This window comes from Panthera onca, chromosome B1, assembly GCF_046562875.1.
Source record: "Panthera onca isolate mPanOnc1 chromosome B1, mPanOnc1 haplotype 2, whole genome shotgun sequence".
NCBI lineage: Eukaryota > Metazoa > Chordata > Mammalia > Carnivora > Felidae > Panthera > Panthera onca.
This window is the reverse complement of record NC_138342.1, coordinates 1,391,306-1,407,828: the sequence shown is the minus strand read 5'-3', so window position 1 is coordinate 1,407,828 and position 16,523 is coordinate 1,391,306. Positions and strand designations below refer to the sequence as shown.

General features: G+C 45.8%; 1 protein-coding gene across 1 annotated transcript in view; it reads left to right on the top strand.

Annotated features, from left to right (window-relative positions):
* POLN (DNA polymerase nu) overlaps positions 1–16,523 on the top strand; it is a 130,955-nt gene that overhangs the window by 360 nt on the left and 114,072 nt on the right. Inside the window, 6 exon segments of the mRNA XM_081795420.1 lie at positions 198–381; positions 384–413; positions 4,781–4,938; positions 7,492–7,560; positions 9,072–9,132; positions 9,835–9,899. Coding sequence (XP_081651546.1) covers positions 198–381; positions 384–413; positions 4,781–4,938; positions 7,492–7,560; positions 9,072–9,132; positions 9,835–9,899 — 567 coding nt within the window.

Below are 16,523 nucleotides of genomic sequence, written 5' to 3'. Positions count from 1 at the left end.
TCAGAAAGGCGCGTCTTAGTCTGCTGGGAACGGGGCCTCCCTCGGGGGTTAGCTCCCCATTGATGCCGTGGGGCCTCGGGTTCACCTCCGAGCCTCTCTGTGCCTCGTCGTCATCACCATAAAGTGCAGGTGAGTGACACCCACCTTGCAGGGTTCGGATTAATCCGTGCTCTTAGCGTAAGAAGGTCTGCACATAGTACTATGTAAGTGGTGGCTATACAACAGGAGCGTTTTTTCCAAGGTCAGAAGTCGGAAGTTCTAAATCAGTGTCTAAATCAGTGAATTGGTTTTCATCTCCCAGGAAAGTGCTGTTTCATACTCTGAAATGTAAATGTCCTGTCATTTGTTTTAATGCCAAGGATTTTGTGAGGACAGTGCTGCAGTTTTTGGTAATGATGGCGGTTGGAAGCACGGTAAGTTTTCGTTTTCACGATCTCTGAAATCTGACTCTCCAGCAGTGACCCCTCCTGACAGCGGGAGGCAGCACCAGGCAGCTGGGCCGTGTGTCCCAAGGGTGAGGGGACACCTTCCCTCCGTGCTTTAGATTGCTTGTTTTTGTTTTTGCTTTTGTTTTGCAAGTGTGTATATTTCTTCTGTAGTTTAAAATAAGAAAAGTGAGTTATGCACTGTGTTCAGATGGCATTTGTTGTGACCACAAATAGCTTTAAACTCCCTGAGAATTAAACTAAAGTCCAGACACATGAGAAGACGCTCAACATCACTCAGTATGAGGGAAATACAGATCAAAACCACAGTGACCTGGCACCTCACACCTGTCAGGATGGCTGAAATCAAAATCACAAGAAATAACAAGTGTTGGCAGGGACGTGGAGAAAGGGGAACCTTCCTGCCCTGCTCATGGGAATGCAAACTGGTGCAGCTGCTCTGGAGAACAGTGTGGAGGTTCCCCCAAAATTAAAAATAGAATTGCCCTACGTTCCAGTAATCACACTACGGGGTATTTACCCACAGAATACAGGAACACTAGTTCAAAGGGACGCACGCACCCCAGTGTTCATACCAGCAGAAAAATAGCTGAGCTATGGAGGCAGCCTTGTGTCCCTCTGCTGAGGAATGGGTAAAAGAGGTGTGCTGTGTGTGTACAATGGAATGTCACTCGGCCATCAGAAACCGTGAAATCTTGCCGTTTGCAGTGATGTGGATGGAGCATTTTGCCAAGTGAAGTCAGTCAGAGGAAGACAGATACCATACGATTTCACTCATACGTCCAATTTCAGAAACAGATGAGCAAAGGAGAAAACAGAGCAAATCAAGAAACAGAGTCCTGACTACACAGAACACACTGCTGGCTACCAGAGGGGAGCTGGGGCTGGCGGAAATAGGCGATGGGGACTAAGGAGGGCACTTGTGGTGATGAGCACTGGCTACTCTATGCAGCTGTTGAACCACTGTGTTGTGCACCTGACATTAATTAAACTGTGTGTTCACTAACTGGAATGAAAATTAGACTAAATTAGATTAAAAATAATGAAGTCCAGAGTAATTAACATCAAAACAATATAGAATGCGTTTTTATCTTTCATTTAATATAGTAAAAAAATTGTTAAGTTTTTTCACTAGATGAACAGGCATGCACATCATAGGATCTAGGTAGTAGATGTATGAATGTTCACTGTATAATTCTTTTTAAATTGTCTGCATGTTTGAAAATATTCGTAATACGATGTTGGAAAAAAACTTTTGATTGTACAGAAATTTCCAACATGTACAAAAGTACCTGTTATACAGTAAGAACTATATATTTAGTCTTTGACCCTGTTTCCTGGCACATAGTTCCTAAGACCCTTGCAATGCTCCGAGTGCTAAGAGTGTCTTTTGTGTGCTGAGAGTATTCAGAGCTGAGGCCCCCATCCGCTTCTGGATGGGACAACAAAACCACAACCACGCCCTGCTCAGTGGGTGGGACTGCAAGCCCCACCCCCGCCCCGCCCCGCCCCGCCCCCACCCCCACTCCAGGGAGGGAGAGGGGATGGGGAGGCAGGCAGTCTCGGGGGCTGGCAAGCTCATCAGTCACACCTGTGCAATGGGACCTCCATAGATGCCCTGCACGGGGTAGAGGGGGGGATCCAGAGAGCTCCCAGGTTGGTGAGCACGGCTGGGTGCTGGCGCTCCCCCTGCCCTGTCCCTTGCCCTGCATGTCTCTTCCTTCTGGATGATCCTGAGTTGTGTCATTCCTAATAAACAGGTATTAGTGAGGTGCTTTCCCGAGTCCCGCGAGCCACGCTGGCCGACCGCGGGGCCCGGGGAGGGGGTAACGGGAACCCCGGTTCGCAGCTGGTCGGTAGGAGGTGCAGGAGGCATCTGAGGAGGGGGGTCTCGTGAGGCGGAGCCCTCAGCCTCCGGCATCGGCACTAAGCACAGCGGGTGTCAGAACGGCGCCTGCGTCTGCAGAGAGCAGAGAGCGGGACAGCTGTGGGGGGGACAGACCCACACACTGGTTGTCGGAGGTGGTATTGGAGAACACAACACAGTACCTATCACCCTGTCCAATCTTCTCTCCTCTGTCACGCCTCACATTTCCAAACCGCCCCCCCCCAATTATTTTGTAGCAAATTCCAAGCATCATGTGATTAATCTGTAAATATTTCAATTACATGGTGAGACACGAGAGTTTCATTTTAAGATGATGCCATCATCATCTCCCCCCAAAATTCGTAGTGATCTTTCAGTGTTATTAGATATCCAGTCGGTGTCTGCACGGCCCCCGTTGTCTTTAAATATTTTGTTTGCTTGGTTTGGGTGTTTATACTTTGCATGACTTGAGATCCAAACAAGGGTTAGGTTATCCCGGAGCTGGGATAGGTGTGATATTTTTCTTAAGTTTCCTTTCTTTTCATCTACATATTCTCTCTCCTTGTTTTGTCTTCCTGAAATTACTTCGTCCTTGTGGATAGAACCAGGTTGTTTGTCACATACGATGGCCCAGAGTCTAGATTTTTGGGAACGTGCCCCCTTCTTGCCACTTAGGGTGTTCTTCTCGCTCTTCTATTCTGTAAATTGACACTTAGATCTGGAGGCTTGGTCCGATTTCAGGCCTGATTTGGGGAAGGCAAGACTATGTCCTGACCCTGACCCTGACCCCTGACCCTAGGCGTGTCCTCCTGTCAGGAGGTGCATGATGCCTGGTTTTTTATCTTCTCTGCGATGTTTGAACTCTTATTGTGTACATTGACGCGTGTTTATCTAGAATCTGTTTTCCATCTCAGTTGCCTTTTATTAAGGAAATTCCTCTCTTCCATCGTCTTTTTCGTGTGCAGCCTTGTCTCCTGGCTTTTGTGTACTGCCAGTTCCGTTTTGTTTCTGAAACAGTTGTGTTTTATTTCCCTTTCCCAAACCCTTTCCTTTCTTTGTTCAGTTTTTATTTTTCTAAGTATTTCTAATTTAGTTATTTTTCATAACTTTTATTATCTTTCTCAACTTTTCTTAGCTCATTTCAAATCTGTTTCGCCGGCCTTTCTTTGTCCACTACTGGCGTTTTCTCCCCATCGTGGGGTTTGCCCGGTGGGCTTTGATGTGTTAGTTGTGAGCTTACAGCAACCAGCCCCTGCGACCCTTCAGTGCTGTCACATCTTCCCCAAGAGTTTTCAAAAATATATGTTGTCTGAGCCTTGAAAAGGCAAGTAGAGTCAACTAGCCCAATGGGGTCGGTTAGCATTGCCGGGCAGTGTGGGGCGGGGTCACGCGTGGCCGCGGCAGGTGCAGGCGTCCAGGGCGCCTGCCACTGTTCTCCGTCCAAGGTGCCAGGTGAAACAAAGACATGAAACAAAAAAGTCATGATACTTGGTGTGTTGGCAAATGTGATTCTCCTAGACTGGCATAATTTAAAGATGCCAGAAAAATAATATTTAGTGTATTGTGATCTAAGACCACAGATTTGTTTGAAAGCAAACTTATTTTTGTGTAACATTATTCAAAGTGTTAAAGTAACTTGAAAAGCAATCACTTAGGACTCAGATTTATCTCTGTTGATCAGCACCCCCCAACCTTTATGGCTCCCCTGTCCGTGTCTAAAATACTCTGGTACTGAAACTTATTTAGCAAATGCCATTTTTATTTTTCACAAAACATCTTCCCACACGTCTCACAGATGCTCACAGGAACCTCTTGCCAGGGTCTCCAGATGAGAAAGCCACAAGGTGGGGGCATTGACTGCCAGGGGTGGCCTAGCGCCCGGTTCTTCTTACACATCCCGTGCAGCAGAGGTCTGTGGGTCTCTAGGAGTTTTCCGCATGTCGGGGGACCCTGAATGCCAGGCGTCCGTGCCCTCACGCGCACTGCCCATCCACCCCCACCCAGAACTCGGCGATGAGCCATGTACGCTTTTCCTTCTACTCAAGACACTTGGGTTCCTGGACACCTTGAAGTGGGGTCAGGGATGCCTGGGAAGGCAGCCCGGTGAGGGCGTGTGTCAGAAAGCTGGGGAGCAGGGGCAGAGGGGGCAGGAAGAGTGCCTGAGGATTCTCACCACCGTGTCTCTCAACATTTGTGAGAGCTTCCTGTTCCACGTTTGTTCAGAGTGTTGCGGCTGCCCAGGGTCTGTCCCCCACAGAGATTGCCTGTGTGGGACCTGGGTTGTGGAGGCCACTCTTCCCAAAGGTTCAGACTTCCCTAGGAGTGGCAGAGCATCCCTTGGCTCTCACCGCTGGGACTTGAGGGGATGGCGGTGCTGGTATTGATTAGAGCCTTGAGGACCTCGTAAGGGAAGGGCAAGGACAGTCCTTCTTTTCCGTACAGTACTAAATGCCCTTTTTCTCTGTAGTTGTGCATTTCGTAGGGCTAGACCCCAGAATTGCCGCACGGCTCATAGATCCTGAGGATGCCACACCTTCTTTTGAAGATTTAGTGGCAAAATACCTCGAAAGCGCCATATCTGTCACCGTGAGCAGCACGTACGGGAATTCCTCAAGAAATGTGGTGGTGAGTTGTGTTAAGATAAGGCTTTACCTGAATTTTTTCCTAGAAACTTTTTCCACTTCATAGACAATCTAGTAGCAGAAAGAACATTGCTGACATTCGTTTTCACTTATTTTGCACAAATGCTTTCTACCCTGACATTTCTGGTGGAAGATACTGAATAAGGACGGGTGACTTGATTCTTTCAGGAAACTGTTACCGGGAGGCCCTCTTCACAGTGTGATTCTTCTAAACGGCCCCTCTGGTGTCGGAGAGCCACCTGCTGTGACCTGAGGGCTGCTAGTTCATAAACTCCTCATGCTGCTGACCCAGCCTCTGTGGCAGAGGCTGTGGGCTCACCTCGGCCCGTGTGCTCAGGAGCATCCCAGCCCTTCCTGGGGATGCACCCAGGTGTTAGGAACCGCATCTGTGGGAGCCACGGTGCTCACAGCCCTGGAGCCTGGCCCAGAGCCTCCCATGGCCCCACAGCAGGCCCCACAGGAGGCAGTGCCATGGGAGCAACGTGGGCCGCTGCAGTGGGGCCACTCTGTTCAGGCTTCCTGCTTGTAAATCAGCAGCTACGTGCTGGAAACACAGCTGGGAGAGCGTGCAGGGTGCTCAGGGAGCACAACGTTGGCCGCGGCTGGGAACCTTTGGGGCCACGCGGCTGGCGATGTGCCGGCACTGAGGCTGGGGGTGGGGTTTGCTGGGGTTTGCACCTCATCCTGGGCGCTCTGGTAGGGAGGGAGACAGTCAGATAGGGACTTGGGGTTAACAGTGCAGAAACTCACTTGCCCTTAATTTGAAAAGAGATCTGCCAGAGGGATATGGGGGAGCTCCCAGATCAGAGGAACAGCAGGACCAGGCCTTGGGAAGGGAAGGCCCTGAGGCCTGGGGGCCGGCAGTGAGCCGTGACCTTGCATCCACATGTCACTTTTGTCCAAGACTCAGTTTCAGCACTAGGAGTGCCTCGTTTCCCTCACTGTGCCCCACGTGTGCCCCTTGGCGGGGACACGGCACAGAGGTGAGTTCTACTGGTCCGTCCTACAAGGACAAAGAGGAAACTTTCCCAAACAGAAGCTAAGACACTGTCACTGAAACAGGGATGTGCTCACCTCGGTATTACCAGCCCCACTTTACAGATGAGAAGACCAAGGTCAGAGAGGCCAGTGTGCAGGCACCTTGCCCAAAGTTAAGCTGAGGCTGTGGTTCAAAGGGTGCTTTCTGACTCTGAAGTCTAATTTCTTTCTAGTGTGCATCTGGGATGGGAGCGGCTGCAGGGAACAAAGGACCAGCTGCAGAGGGCGTTGCACCCGGGCTGGAGCAGCTACCCAGGGGGCTGTGGGCTCAGCCAGGTGAGGGGTGGGCACAGGGAGCTTCACCCCCAGGCCCTCGTCATACTCCAGGAAGAAAAGCAGCAGCCTCCTTAGCTAAATGTGTCCATTGCGGTGTGGAGGGAGGAGCAAGCTGACTGAGGAGGTGCTGTGAGCTCTCAGAATGCAGGGGGAGTTGGAGCAGAGGGAGGGAGCAGCAGGGGTGCAGGAGGGGACGGGAGAATGAGGCAGAAGGTGTGGAAGAGGGCGAGCTGTGTCAGGGGCTCTGTCAGGAGAGTACAGAGCTCAGCCTTGTCCTGAGGAGGCCCAACTGGAGAACCACTCAAAGTGGAGGCTGCGGGGTCAGCTCTATCCTGTGGAAGGCTCTTTGGGCAGGAGTGGACAGTCTGCTCACGGTACCTGGTGCCCTTGGCCAGGCTGCAGGAGCACCAAGGCCCGGGATGACTGGACAGCAAATGCCAGCCTACAGCGACCTACTGTCAGCTCATGGTCCTGAGTTTTCTCCGGCTTGGGGCCTTGAGCCCAGCGCAGAGTGTGGGAGTCGTCTGGCAGAATGAGGTGTTCAGGAGGAGAGTCAGACTGAGTGCGGGGAGGGTGGGCTGCAGCTTGTCCCCCGCCCCATCTGTCCCCTCCCAGGGTGTCTGTGGGTGTCGTCCGGGCCAGGACGGGTGGTGAGGTGGCCATGTGGAGGGCACGCTCCTGTCTCCCCCACTGTATGATCTGTGCTCCTCGGGCACTTAGCTTCTCCACGGTTCCTGTAAAATGAGGAAACACCGGGTAAGGGAGAAGGTGTGAGGCTCCAGGTAGCGTCTTGCATTTGCATGGGAGCTCATGTGCTTGAGGTGTTGGTGATGCCACGGTGTCACGTCTGCCGTGGAAAGACTCACGCTACTGGCCAGTACCCATTTGCGTCTATTTTGTCACTTCCTGGATCGCAGCGAACATTGCTGCTGAGTTTGCCTAATCTTCAATTCTCGTGATCTTTTAAAGAACCAGAATGGGGGTGCCTGGGTGGCTCAGTCGGTTAAGCGTCTGACTTCAGCTCAGGTCATGATCTCCTGGTCTGTGAGTTCGAGCCCCGCGTCGGGCTCTGTGCTGGCAGCTCAGAGCCTGGAACCTGCTTATGATTCTGTGTCTCCCTCTCTCTCTGCCCCTCCTCTGCTCATGCTCTGTCTCTCTCTGTCTCAAAAATAAATAAATAAATAATTAATTTAAAAAATTTTTAAAAAATAAATAAAGAAAGAACCAGAATGTACGTGTGAACCTGAAGATACTCTACAGACTCACGATGGGCCTTTGTTCTCAGTTGAAGGCAAGGCATTTTATCATAACTTGGGGTCAGCGGGCCACTCTTGCTCACTGTCCCCCAACAGCATCATTCATTCCCATCCACACTCACAGCATCTTCGAGTGCGTAAGAAATGGGACATTGAGCTCTAAGGCCAAGTTAAGCTGCACATCATTCATAGAAGGATAGTCAGATGATAAGACCCGAAGTGGTTTTTTTTAAACGTTTATTTATTTTTGAGAGAGCGCAAGTGGGGGAGGGGCAGAGAGAAGGGGACAGAGGACCCAAAGCAGGCTCTGTGCTGACAGTGCAGGGCCCAACGTGGGGCTCGAACTCATGAACAGTGAGATCATGACCTGAGCTGAAGTCAGACGCTCAACTGACTGAGCCACCCAGGTGACCCTAGACCTGAAGTTTTAAAGATGTTTTCTGTGGGTTAACAATTGGAGGAGTTTTAAAAGCCACCAATTCAATTGGAACATTTCTGGTGCTGCAGTTAACATCAAAGCTGAGCGTTTATTTTAGTTAATAGTGAGATGGAACCGCTCTACTCAAGGTCTCATTGGGAAGCAGAGGGCATTCGAGGGAATGATCTAGAAGAGTTGAAGGAAGGGACTGTGTCCTGAGGCAAGGCCAGGGGTGAGGGGACCAGCAAGAGACACAGAAGCCTCCAGGGCAGGCACTGGCTGGAAGCATTTCCACCCCCGGGCTTGGAGGGTGAGCTGTCAACGGGACCCTGAGAGGGCAGTGGCCTTGCAGGGGCTGCCGGTGGGGGAGCCAGGCCCCAGAAGCTGTGGCTGCAGGCCAAGGACTGTGGGCTGGTGGGTCGGGTCCAGTGGGAGAGAAGAAGCCCACCTCTCTCCCCTGCCGCCCAGATGGGCAAAACCAGCCCGAGAGCCAAGGAGGAGCCAGTTGCTGGCCTGGAGGACATCATCCGTTCCTCGAGGGCAAAGCACAGAGCGCTGGACCTGGAGATACAGGCGGCAGAGGGGCGGACAAGGCCGGGCCTCTCGGCAGCAGGGAGGGATGAACAAGACAGAAGCTCTGATGGGGGCATGAGGGTGGTCTGAACAAATGCAGAGATGTTTCATACTCTTGGAGGACGTCGTGACCTAATACAAAGATTTCACCTCTGTCCACGTTAACCTACAAAGCCGATGCAAAATCCAATGAAAATTCTAGTTACGCTTTTGTGAATTCAGTGAACCTATTCGGAAATGAAAATGGAAGGCTAAAAGTCTAAAAATACCTAAATCACACTTAAAAATGAGAAGGATTAAAGAAAATTGGGAGTGAGGTTTGTCCTACCTGATATTTCTAAATATCTCTACGAGGTCTTGGTAATAAAATAGGGTACTTGCAGGAAATAGGAGTTTTACTAGGAAGCGGGGGGAGGGCGGTTGTTGGGTAGGGGCCCGTGTTCACTCCAGAGGTGCCCAAATTCCACCTCCATGAGATCAAGTAGGCTGTTGAGCAGAATGCAGGTGCCAGTAATTTAAAAGTTAAATTGATAATAATTTCTTCCTGTGCAACAGGTTTACGGTTTATGGCAACTATTTTGTACTTTGGAGCTTCCTCTGATACCGGTTTTGGCAGGTAAGGTACCATAAACATGATGGCCAGTCATCTTTCTAGAGAGTTCTTTACCTTGTTTGAGAGCAACTCTTTCTGTCTTATTTAGGGGTGGGCAGGGTGTCATGTGGGCACTGAGAGGGAACAAGCCCTTTATTTTCCCTTTCTGTAACAAGAGGGGTTGGACTGCATCACCTCTTGATCTAGAAAGTTCTGACATTTCAGTCACGGGGGATTCCTTTTGTGCTGTCTGGCTTTGCTGAGTGCCTGGGCGAGGGGCAGTGTGTGCTCTTGAGAGCAGCAGTGTGGGAGGAGGCCTTCAGCCTGTTCCGCAAGACTGCGGGTGTTTGGGCCCACCCCTTGGAGAGAGCCCCTAGAAGGGCTGCAGGGCTCTCCTCTGCCTTTGCTTTGTAGCCCTCTGGGCACCCAGGTCCTGCTGGGCACTAGGAGAGCCGAGCCCCGCCCAGCACTCTGCAGCTGGCCTGGCCAGTGGCGGCTCCGTTCAGTGTGGCCGGCCAGCGTGCATCCCCGTACCTACTGGCTCTAGTGCTGGGCTCAAACACCGGCCCCAGTGGACAGTTTGTCAAGGTCGGACACGGCAGGTGCTGCCGTTGTGTCCCCGTCAGGGAGTGAGGCTTGCTCCTCATTCTAGAGTCTTTCACAGAAATGATTGGTTGATTGATAGATACAGTGCATATTTTACCTGCTCTGGCTTTTGAATCACAGTGATGGAAAACCACAGCATTCGGGTGAACAGAGAAGAAACGGAGAGGACTTCAGCACTTCTTGGGGTATGTTATTTCAGAGCCCTGGTGCCTGTCAGCCTTATTCTGCATGTGAGTCCTTCCTCCCCCTTCCTCCCTTCCTCATTCAGGCAGCACTGTGGATGCCTCCTGTCTCTGACCCCTGCAGGGGAGCATCGCCCACCGAAGGGGTTCAGACAAGCAGGACAGCTGGGTGCTCCCCCATGGGGTGTGTGTGTGGTTTCGTGGACCTTCTGGCCTTCTCAAAAGTCAGGTTCTTCTCACAAGGACATCCCCCCGTAGTGTGGTGAGGGGAATTCATGGGTTTCTTGGATTCTTAAAAAAAAAGCAAGAACAAAACTTTCTGTCAAAAATAAAGAATACAGAGAGATGCATACAGATGCATTAAAATATTTTACTGAAGTTATTTTATAGGAAACTCTGGTATAACCATTCCCCAGGTCGAAGTGTAGAGTTCCCAGAAGCCCTGTGTGCCCTCTCCCTGTCAGAGCCCCTTCCTGCTGCTCCATCCTGACTTTGGGAGTCATTACGTTGTTGCTTTTCTTAGCACTTTTCCACTTCAATGCCTAAACTATAGTTGAGCTTTTCTTTGGAACTGTACGTTCATGGTGGTGGCTGACGTCTGTCCCTCGGCCTCCGTGTCCCAGCTTCACTGATGTCCTCTGTCACTTGGTGCCTGCCTGGTCTTCCATCATACCTTCCGTCCCACTGTTGATAGGCATCTGGGTTGTTGCCAGCTTGCAGCCTTTACAAGCCACACTGCACCCTTAAACGTGTCTCCCTGGGGCACAAGGCAGGTGGGCTGCTGGGGCCCCAGGATGGGCCCGCTCAGCTTTATTAAGTAGGACTGAATTGCTTTCTGAAGTGGCACCTGCCAGAAGTGCACACGGTCCTGCCATTACCCATCCTTATCTGCATGGGGGACAACAGACGTTCAGTAGGGGTCATTCTGATGAGGACATAATGATATCTCATTATGATTTTGGTTTCTATTTTCCTGATTACTCATGAGATTGAATAGCTTTTCATATCATCATTGGCTATTAGGAGTTTCTCTTTGGTAAAAGATCTGTTCAAGTTTTTTACCCATCTTTATATGGCGGGTTTTATGTTTTTCTTGCTAATTTATAGAACATCTTGATATAGTCTGGTTACAAGCCTGTTACATATACCTTCTGTCATTCTGTCTTACCTTTTTACCCTCCTAATGGTGTCTTTTGATGAACAGAAGTTCTTAATTATTTTTATTTTTATTTATTTATTTTTTAAAAGATTATTTATTTTGGGGCGCCTGGGTGGCTCAGTCGGTTAAGCGTCCTACTTCGGCTCAGGTCATGATCTCACAGTTTGTGGGTTCGAGCCCCACATCGGGCTCTGTTCTGACGGCTCAGAGCCTGGAGCCTGTTTCAGATTCTGTGTCTCCCTCTCTCTCTCTGTCCCTCCCCTGTTCATGCTCTGTCTCTGTCTCAAAAATAAAAAAAATAGACAGTAAAAAAAAAAAAAAGATTATTTTGAGAAAAAGAGCGTGTGAGCAGAGGAGGGGCAGAGAGAGAGGAGAAAGAGAATTCCAAGCAGGCTCCACACTTGGAACGCAGAGCTGATGTGAGGCTCTATCTCACAAACCACGAGATCATGACCTGAGCCTAAGTTGGATGCTTAACCCACTGAGCCACCCGGGCACCCCAGAAGTTCTTGATTTTTAATGTAATCTACCAGTCTTTGTCTGTATGGTTAGTGCCTTTTGTATGCTGTTCAGGAAAGCATTCCCTATGTCAGGCTCATGAAGTATTCTCGTGTATTGTATTTAAAAGCTGTCTTCATTAGGGGCACCTGGGTGGCTCAGTCGGTTGGGTGTCTGACTTTAGCTCAGGTCATGATCTCACGGTTCGTGAGTTCGAGGCCCGTGTCGGTGTCTGTGCTGACAGCTCAGAGCCTGGAGCCTGCTTTGGATTCTCTGTCCCCCTCGCTCCATGCCCCTCCCCCACTCACACTTTGTCTCAAAAATAAACAAACATTAATAAAAATAAATAAATAAACATAAAAATCAAAGCTGTCTTCATTAGCCTTTGCATTTAGGTTTATAATCCACCTGGAACTGTTTTTTTTCTTTTCATGTACTTTTTAATTGAGAAAGAAATTGCACACAGTGAATGGTATAACTGTTTTTAATTATTGTGATAAAATGCATTTAACATAAAACTTACCATCTTAACCATTTCTAGTTAGAGAGTATGGGGGTAGTAAATGCATCCACATGATTGTACAACCATCATCAGCATCTACTCCGTACCCGGAAGACTGAAATTGTATCCCTTAAGCAGTAACTTCCCATTCTGCCCTCCCCCGGCTCTTGGCAGGCACGGTTATACTTTCTGTGATTTGACTATTCCAAGTACTTCATGTAAGTGGAATCGTACAGAACCTGTCGTTTTGTCACTGCCTTATTCCACGTGGCATGATGTCCTCAACATTCATCCCTGTTGTCGCAGGTGTCAGAATTTTCTTCCTTTTCAAGGCTGAACACTACTCCATTATATGTATATACCACATTTTGTTTACCATTCTTCTGTCAGTGGATGTAAGCAGCTTGGGTCACTTCTATTTTTGGCCATTGTGAATAATGCTGCTATAAAAATGGGTGTAAAAATAAATATCTCTTTGAGACCCTGCTTTTAATTCTTTTGCTTTTCAATTCAAAGTGAATTGCTAGATCTTATGGTAACTTTTAATGTTTTGAGGAACCACTATACTTTTTCCACAGTGGCTGTACCATTCTCCACTCCCACTAATAGCTCACCAGTGCACTTTCTCCACATCCTCACCAACACCTCTTGTTTTCTGTTTTGTTTTGTTTTTAAAATAGCCACGCAATGTGTGTGAGGTGGTATCTCATTGTACTTTTGATTTGCATTCCCCTATTGATTAGTAATACTGATTTATCTTTTCATGTGCTTATTGGCCATCTGTGTATCTTTTTTGGAAAAATGTCGATTCAAGTCCTTTGCCCAGTTTTGAATCGGGTTGTTTGTTTTTTCTCTTGCTGAGTGTTGAGAGTTTTCTTGTTGAGTTTTAGGAATTTTCTTGTTGAGTTTTAGGAGTTCTCTATATATTCTGGATAGTAATAGTTTATCATATAAGTGATTTTTAAATATTTTTTTCCCATTTTGTGGGATGCCTTTTTACTCTATTGATAGTGTATTTTGATGCACAGTTTTAAAAATTTTCATAAAGTCCAATTTAAACATTTTTTTCTTAAAAAATAATTTTTTTTTCTTTTGTTACCTATGCCATTGTCATATCCAAGAAATCACTGCCAAATCTAGTGTTGTGAAGCTTTTGTACTGTGTTTCCTCCTAAGTGTTTTGTTTCAGGTCTTAGGTTTAGGTCCTTGGTGCATTTTGAGTAAATGTTTGTATATGGTGTGAGGTAGGGGTCCAGTTCTGCATGTGAATGTCCAGTTTTCCCAGCACCATTTGTTGAATAGATTGTACTTTCTCCATTGAATGTTCTTGGCATGCTTGTTAATTCCTAAGTATTTTACTCCTTTTGATGTTACTGTGAATGGAATTGTTTTTGTAATTACTTTTTCAGGTAGTTCATATGTAGAAATGCAACAAGTGATTTTTGTGTGTTGATGTTGCATCCTGCTACTTTGCTGAATTCCAAATTTCTAATGGTTTTTTGGCTTTTTGTTTTGTTTTTGTTTGGTTGTTTTTGTTTTTGTTTGTTTTGTTTTATTTTGTTTTTTGGTGTGGACTCTTTAGAGTTTTGTACACATAAAATAATATCATCTACAAACACAGATAATTTTATTTCTTCCATCTCAATTTGGATGCCTTTTATTTATTTTCCCTGCCTAATTGCTCTAATCAGAATTTCCACTACCATGTTGAATAGAAGTGACAAAACCAAACAACCTTGCCTTGTTCCTCATCTTAGAGGATATGCTTTCAGTCTTTTACCATTGAGTATGATGGTTCCTGTGGGTTTTTCATATATGGTTTTTAGAATGTGGAGTTAGTTCCCTTCTGTTCTAGTTTGTTGAGTGTTTTTGTAAAGACCGGGCGTTAAATATTATCAAATGATTTTTGTACATCGATTCAGATGATCTTGTGTTTTTTCTCCTCCCCATTCTGTTGATTTGGCATGTTACATTGGTGTATTACATTTATGTTGTTACATTCATGCATGTATTGACTCATACCTGCATTCTAGGAACAAATCCCACTTTTTCCTGGTGTATAATCCTTTTAATATATTGCTGAATATATTGCTAGTGTTTTGTTGAGGATTTTTGCATCAATATTCATAAGGGATGTTGGTCTATAGTTTTCTTGTGTCTCTGTCTGGCTTTGGTATCAGGGTGATGCTGGCCTCATAGAATGAGTGAGGAAGTAGTCTTCCCTCCTCTCCATTATTTTGGAAAAGTTCGGGAAGGATTGGTATTGGTTCTTCTTTAAATGTTTGGTAGACTTCACCTGTGTAGCTAATGATGTGGTGCTTTTCTTTTTTGGGAGATTGATTATTGATTCAACTTCCTTTATAGTTGTAGGACAATTCAGTTTTTCTATTTCTTGGTGATTTAGTCTTGGTAGGTTTTGTGACTTTAGCAATTTATTCATTTCATCTAGGTTATCCAATTTGTTGGTGTACAATCATTCATAGTACTTTTTGTTTTTGTAGAATTGATAGTAATGTCCCCACTTTCATTTCTGATTTTAGTAATTTGAGTTTCCTTGTTTTCTTAATCCATCTAGCGAAGATTTGTTAAATTTTTTTTTGATGAACTTTTGGTTTCATTGGCTTTCTCTGTTGTTTCCCTATTATTCATTTATATCTACGCTGATATATATGTATTATCTCCTTCCTTTGCTAGCTTTGGGTTTAGTCTGTTCTTTTTCTAGTTTGTTAAGTTGTAAAGTTACATTATTGATTTTATATATTTCTTGTTTCTTAATATTTATAGCTATACATTTCCCCTTATCACTGCTTTTGCTGCATTCTGTAAGTTTTGGTACATTGTGTTTTCATTTTCATCCATTTCTAAGTAATTTCTAAATTGCTTTTTGATTTATTCTTTGATCCTTTGGTTGTTTAAAAATGATTTGTTTAGGAGTACCTGGGTAGCTCAGTTAGTTGAGCATCTGACTCTTGATTGTGGCTCAGGTCATGATCCCAGGGTCATAGGATTGAGCCCTGCATTGGGCTCTGCGCTGAATGTGGAGCCTGCTTAAAGATTCTTTCTTTCTCTCTCTCTCTCTCTCTCCCTCTCCCTCTCCTTCTGCCCTTCTCCACCACTTGCACTCTCTTTAAAACAACAACAACAAAAAAGATTTGTTTGTATTTCCACAATTTTGTGAGTCTTCCAGTTTTCTTTTTGTTACTGATTTCTAACTTCATCCAGTTGTGGTCAGAGAAGATGCTTTGTATGATATCTATTTTTTTTTTTAATCTCTTGTGCCTTAATTTGTGGCCTGACATATTGTCCTAAGTAGTGTCCTGTGTGTGTGTGAGGAGAAGGTGTGTGCGGCTGTTGCTGGGCGGGTGCCCTGTATGTCTGTTCCATCTAGCTGGTTTATTGTATTAAGTCCTCTGTTTCCTTATCCTCTATGGTTGTTCTACTCGTTATTATGAATGGAGTAATCAAGTATACCAACTATTGTTGTAGAATTGTCTACTTCTGCCTTCAATTCTGTCAGGTTTTTCTTCATATATTTTGATGGTCTGTCAGGGGCATGTAAATATTTATAATTGTTATATCATCTTGGTGTATCAGATATATGTCATCCTTTGTCTCTTGTAACCATTTTTTATTTAAAGTCTATTTTTTCTGATATTAATATTACCACCCCAGCTCTACTTTGATCACTATTTGGTCACTATATGCATGCATCTTTCTATCCTTGTACTTTCAACCTGTCTGTATCTTTGATTTTAAAGTTTGTCTCTTGTGGACAGTGTGTAGTTGGTTCATACGTTTTTATCTATTCTGCCAGTCTCTGTCTTTTGGAGAGTTTAATCCATTTACATTTAAGTAAATACTGATAAGAAGGGACTTACTTCTGTCATTGTGCTGTTTTCTGTGTGTGTTACAGATTTTTTTGTCTCTCCTGCATTACTGTGTTCTTTGTGTTTGGTTGATTTTTTTGTAGTGAACATTTTAAATTCCTTTCTCATTTTCTTTTGTGTATATTCTATAGCTATTTTCTTTGTGGTTTCCATGGGGATGACATTTAACATCCTAACATTATAACAGTATAATTTGAGTTTATAACAGCTTAACTTGAATAACATGCAAAAACTCTGCTCCTCTACAGCTCTGTCCCCACCCCTTTCAGTTGTTGACGCTACATAATTACATCTTTATACATTGTGTGCCCCAAACATAAGCCAATAGTTTTTTTAAAGTGCATTAGTCTCTTAAATTATATAGAAAACAAGATTTGGAGTTATAAACTGAAGTTACAGTAATACTAGCTTTTATACTTATAACTGTTTATTTTTTAAGTATGGAGAAAATGAAAAGCACAGTGACAAATATGAAAAGCACAGTGACAAATTGTTATATAGTACTAGCTTATATAATTGCCCACATGTTTACCTTTCTCGAGATCTTTATTTTTCCATGTGGCTTTGAGACACTGTCTAGTG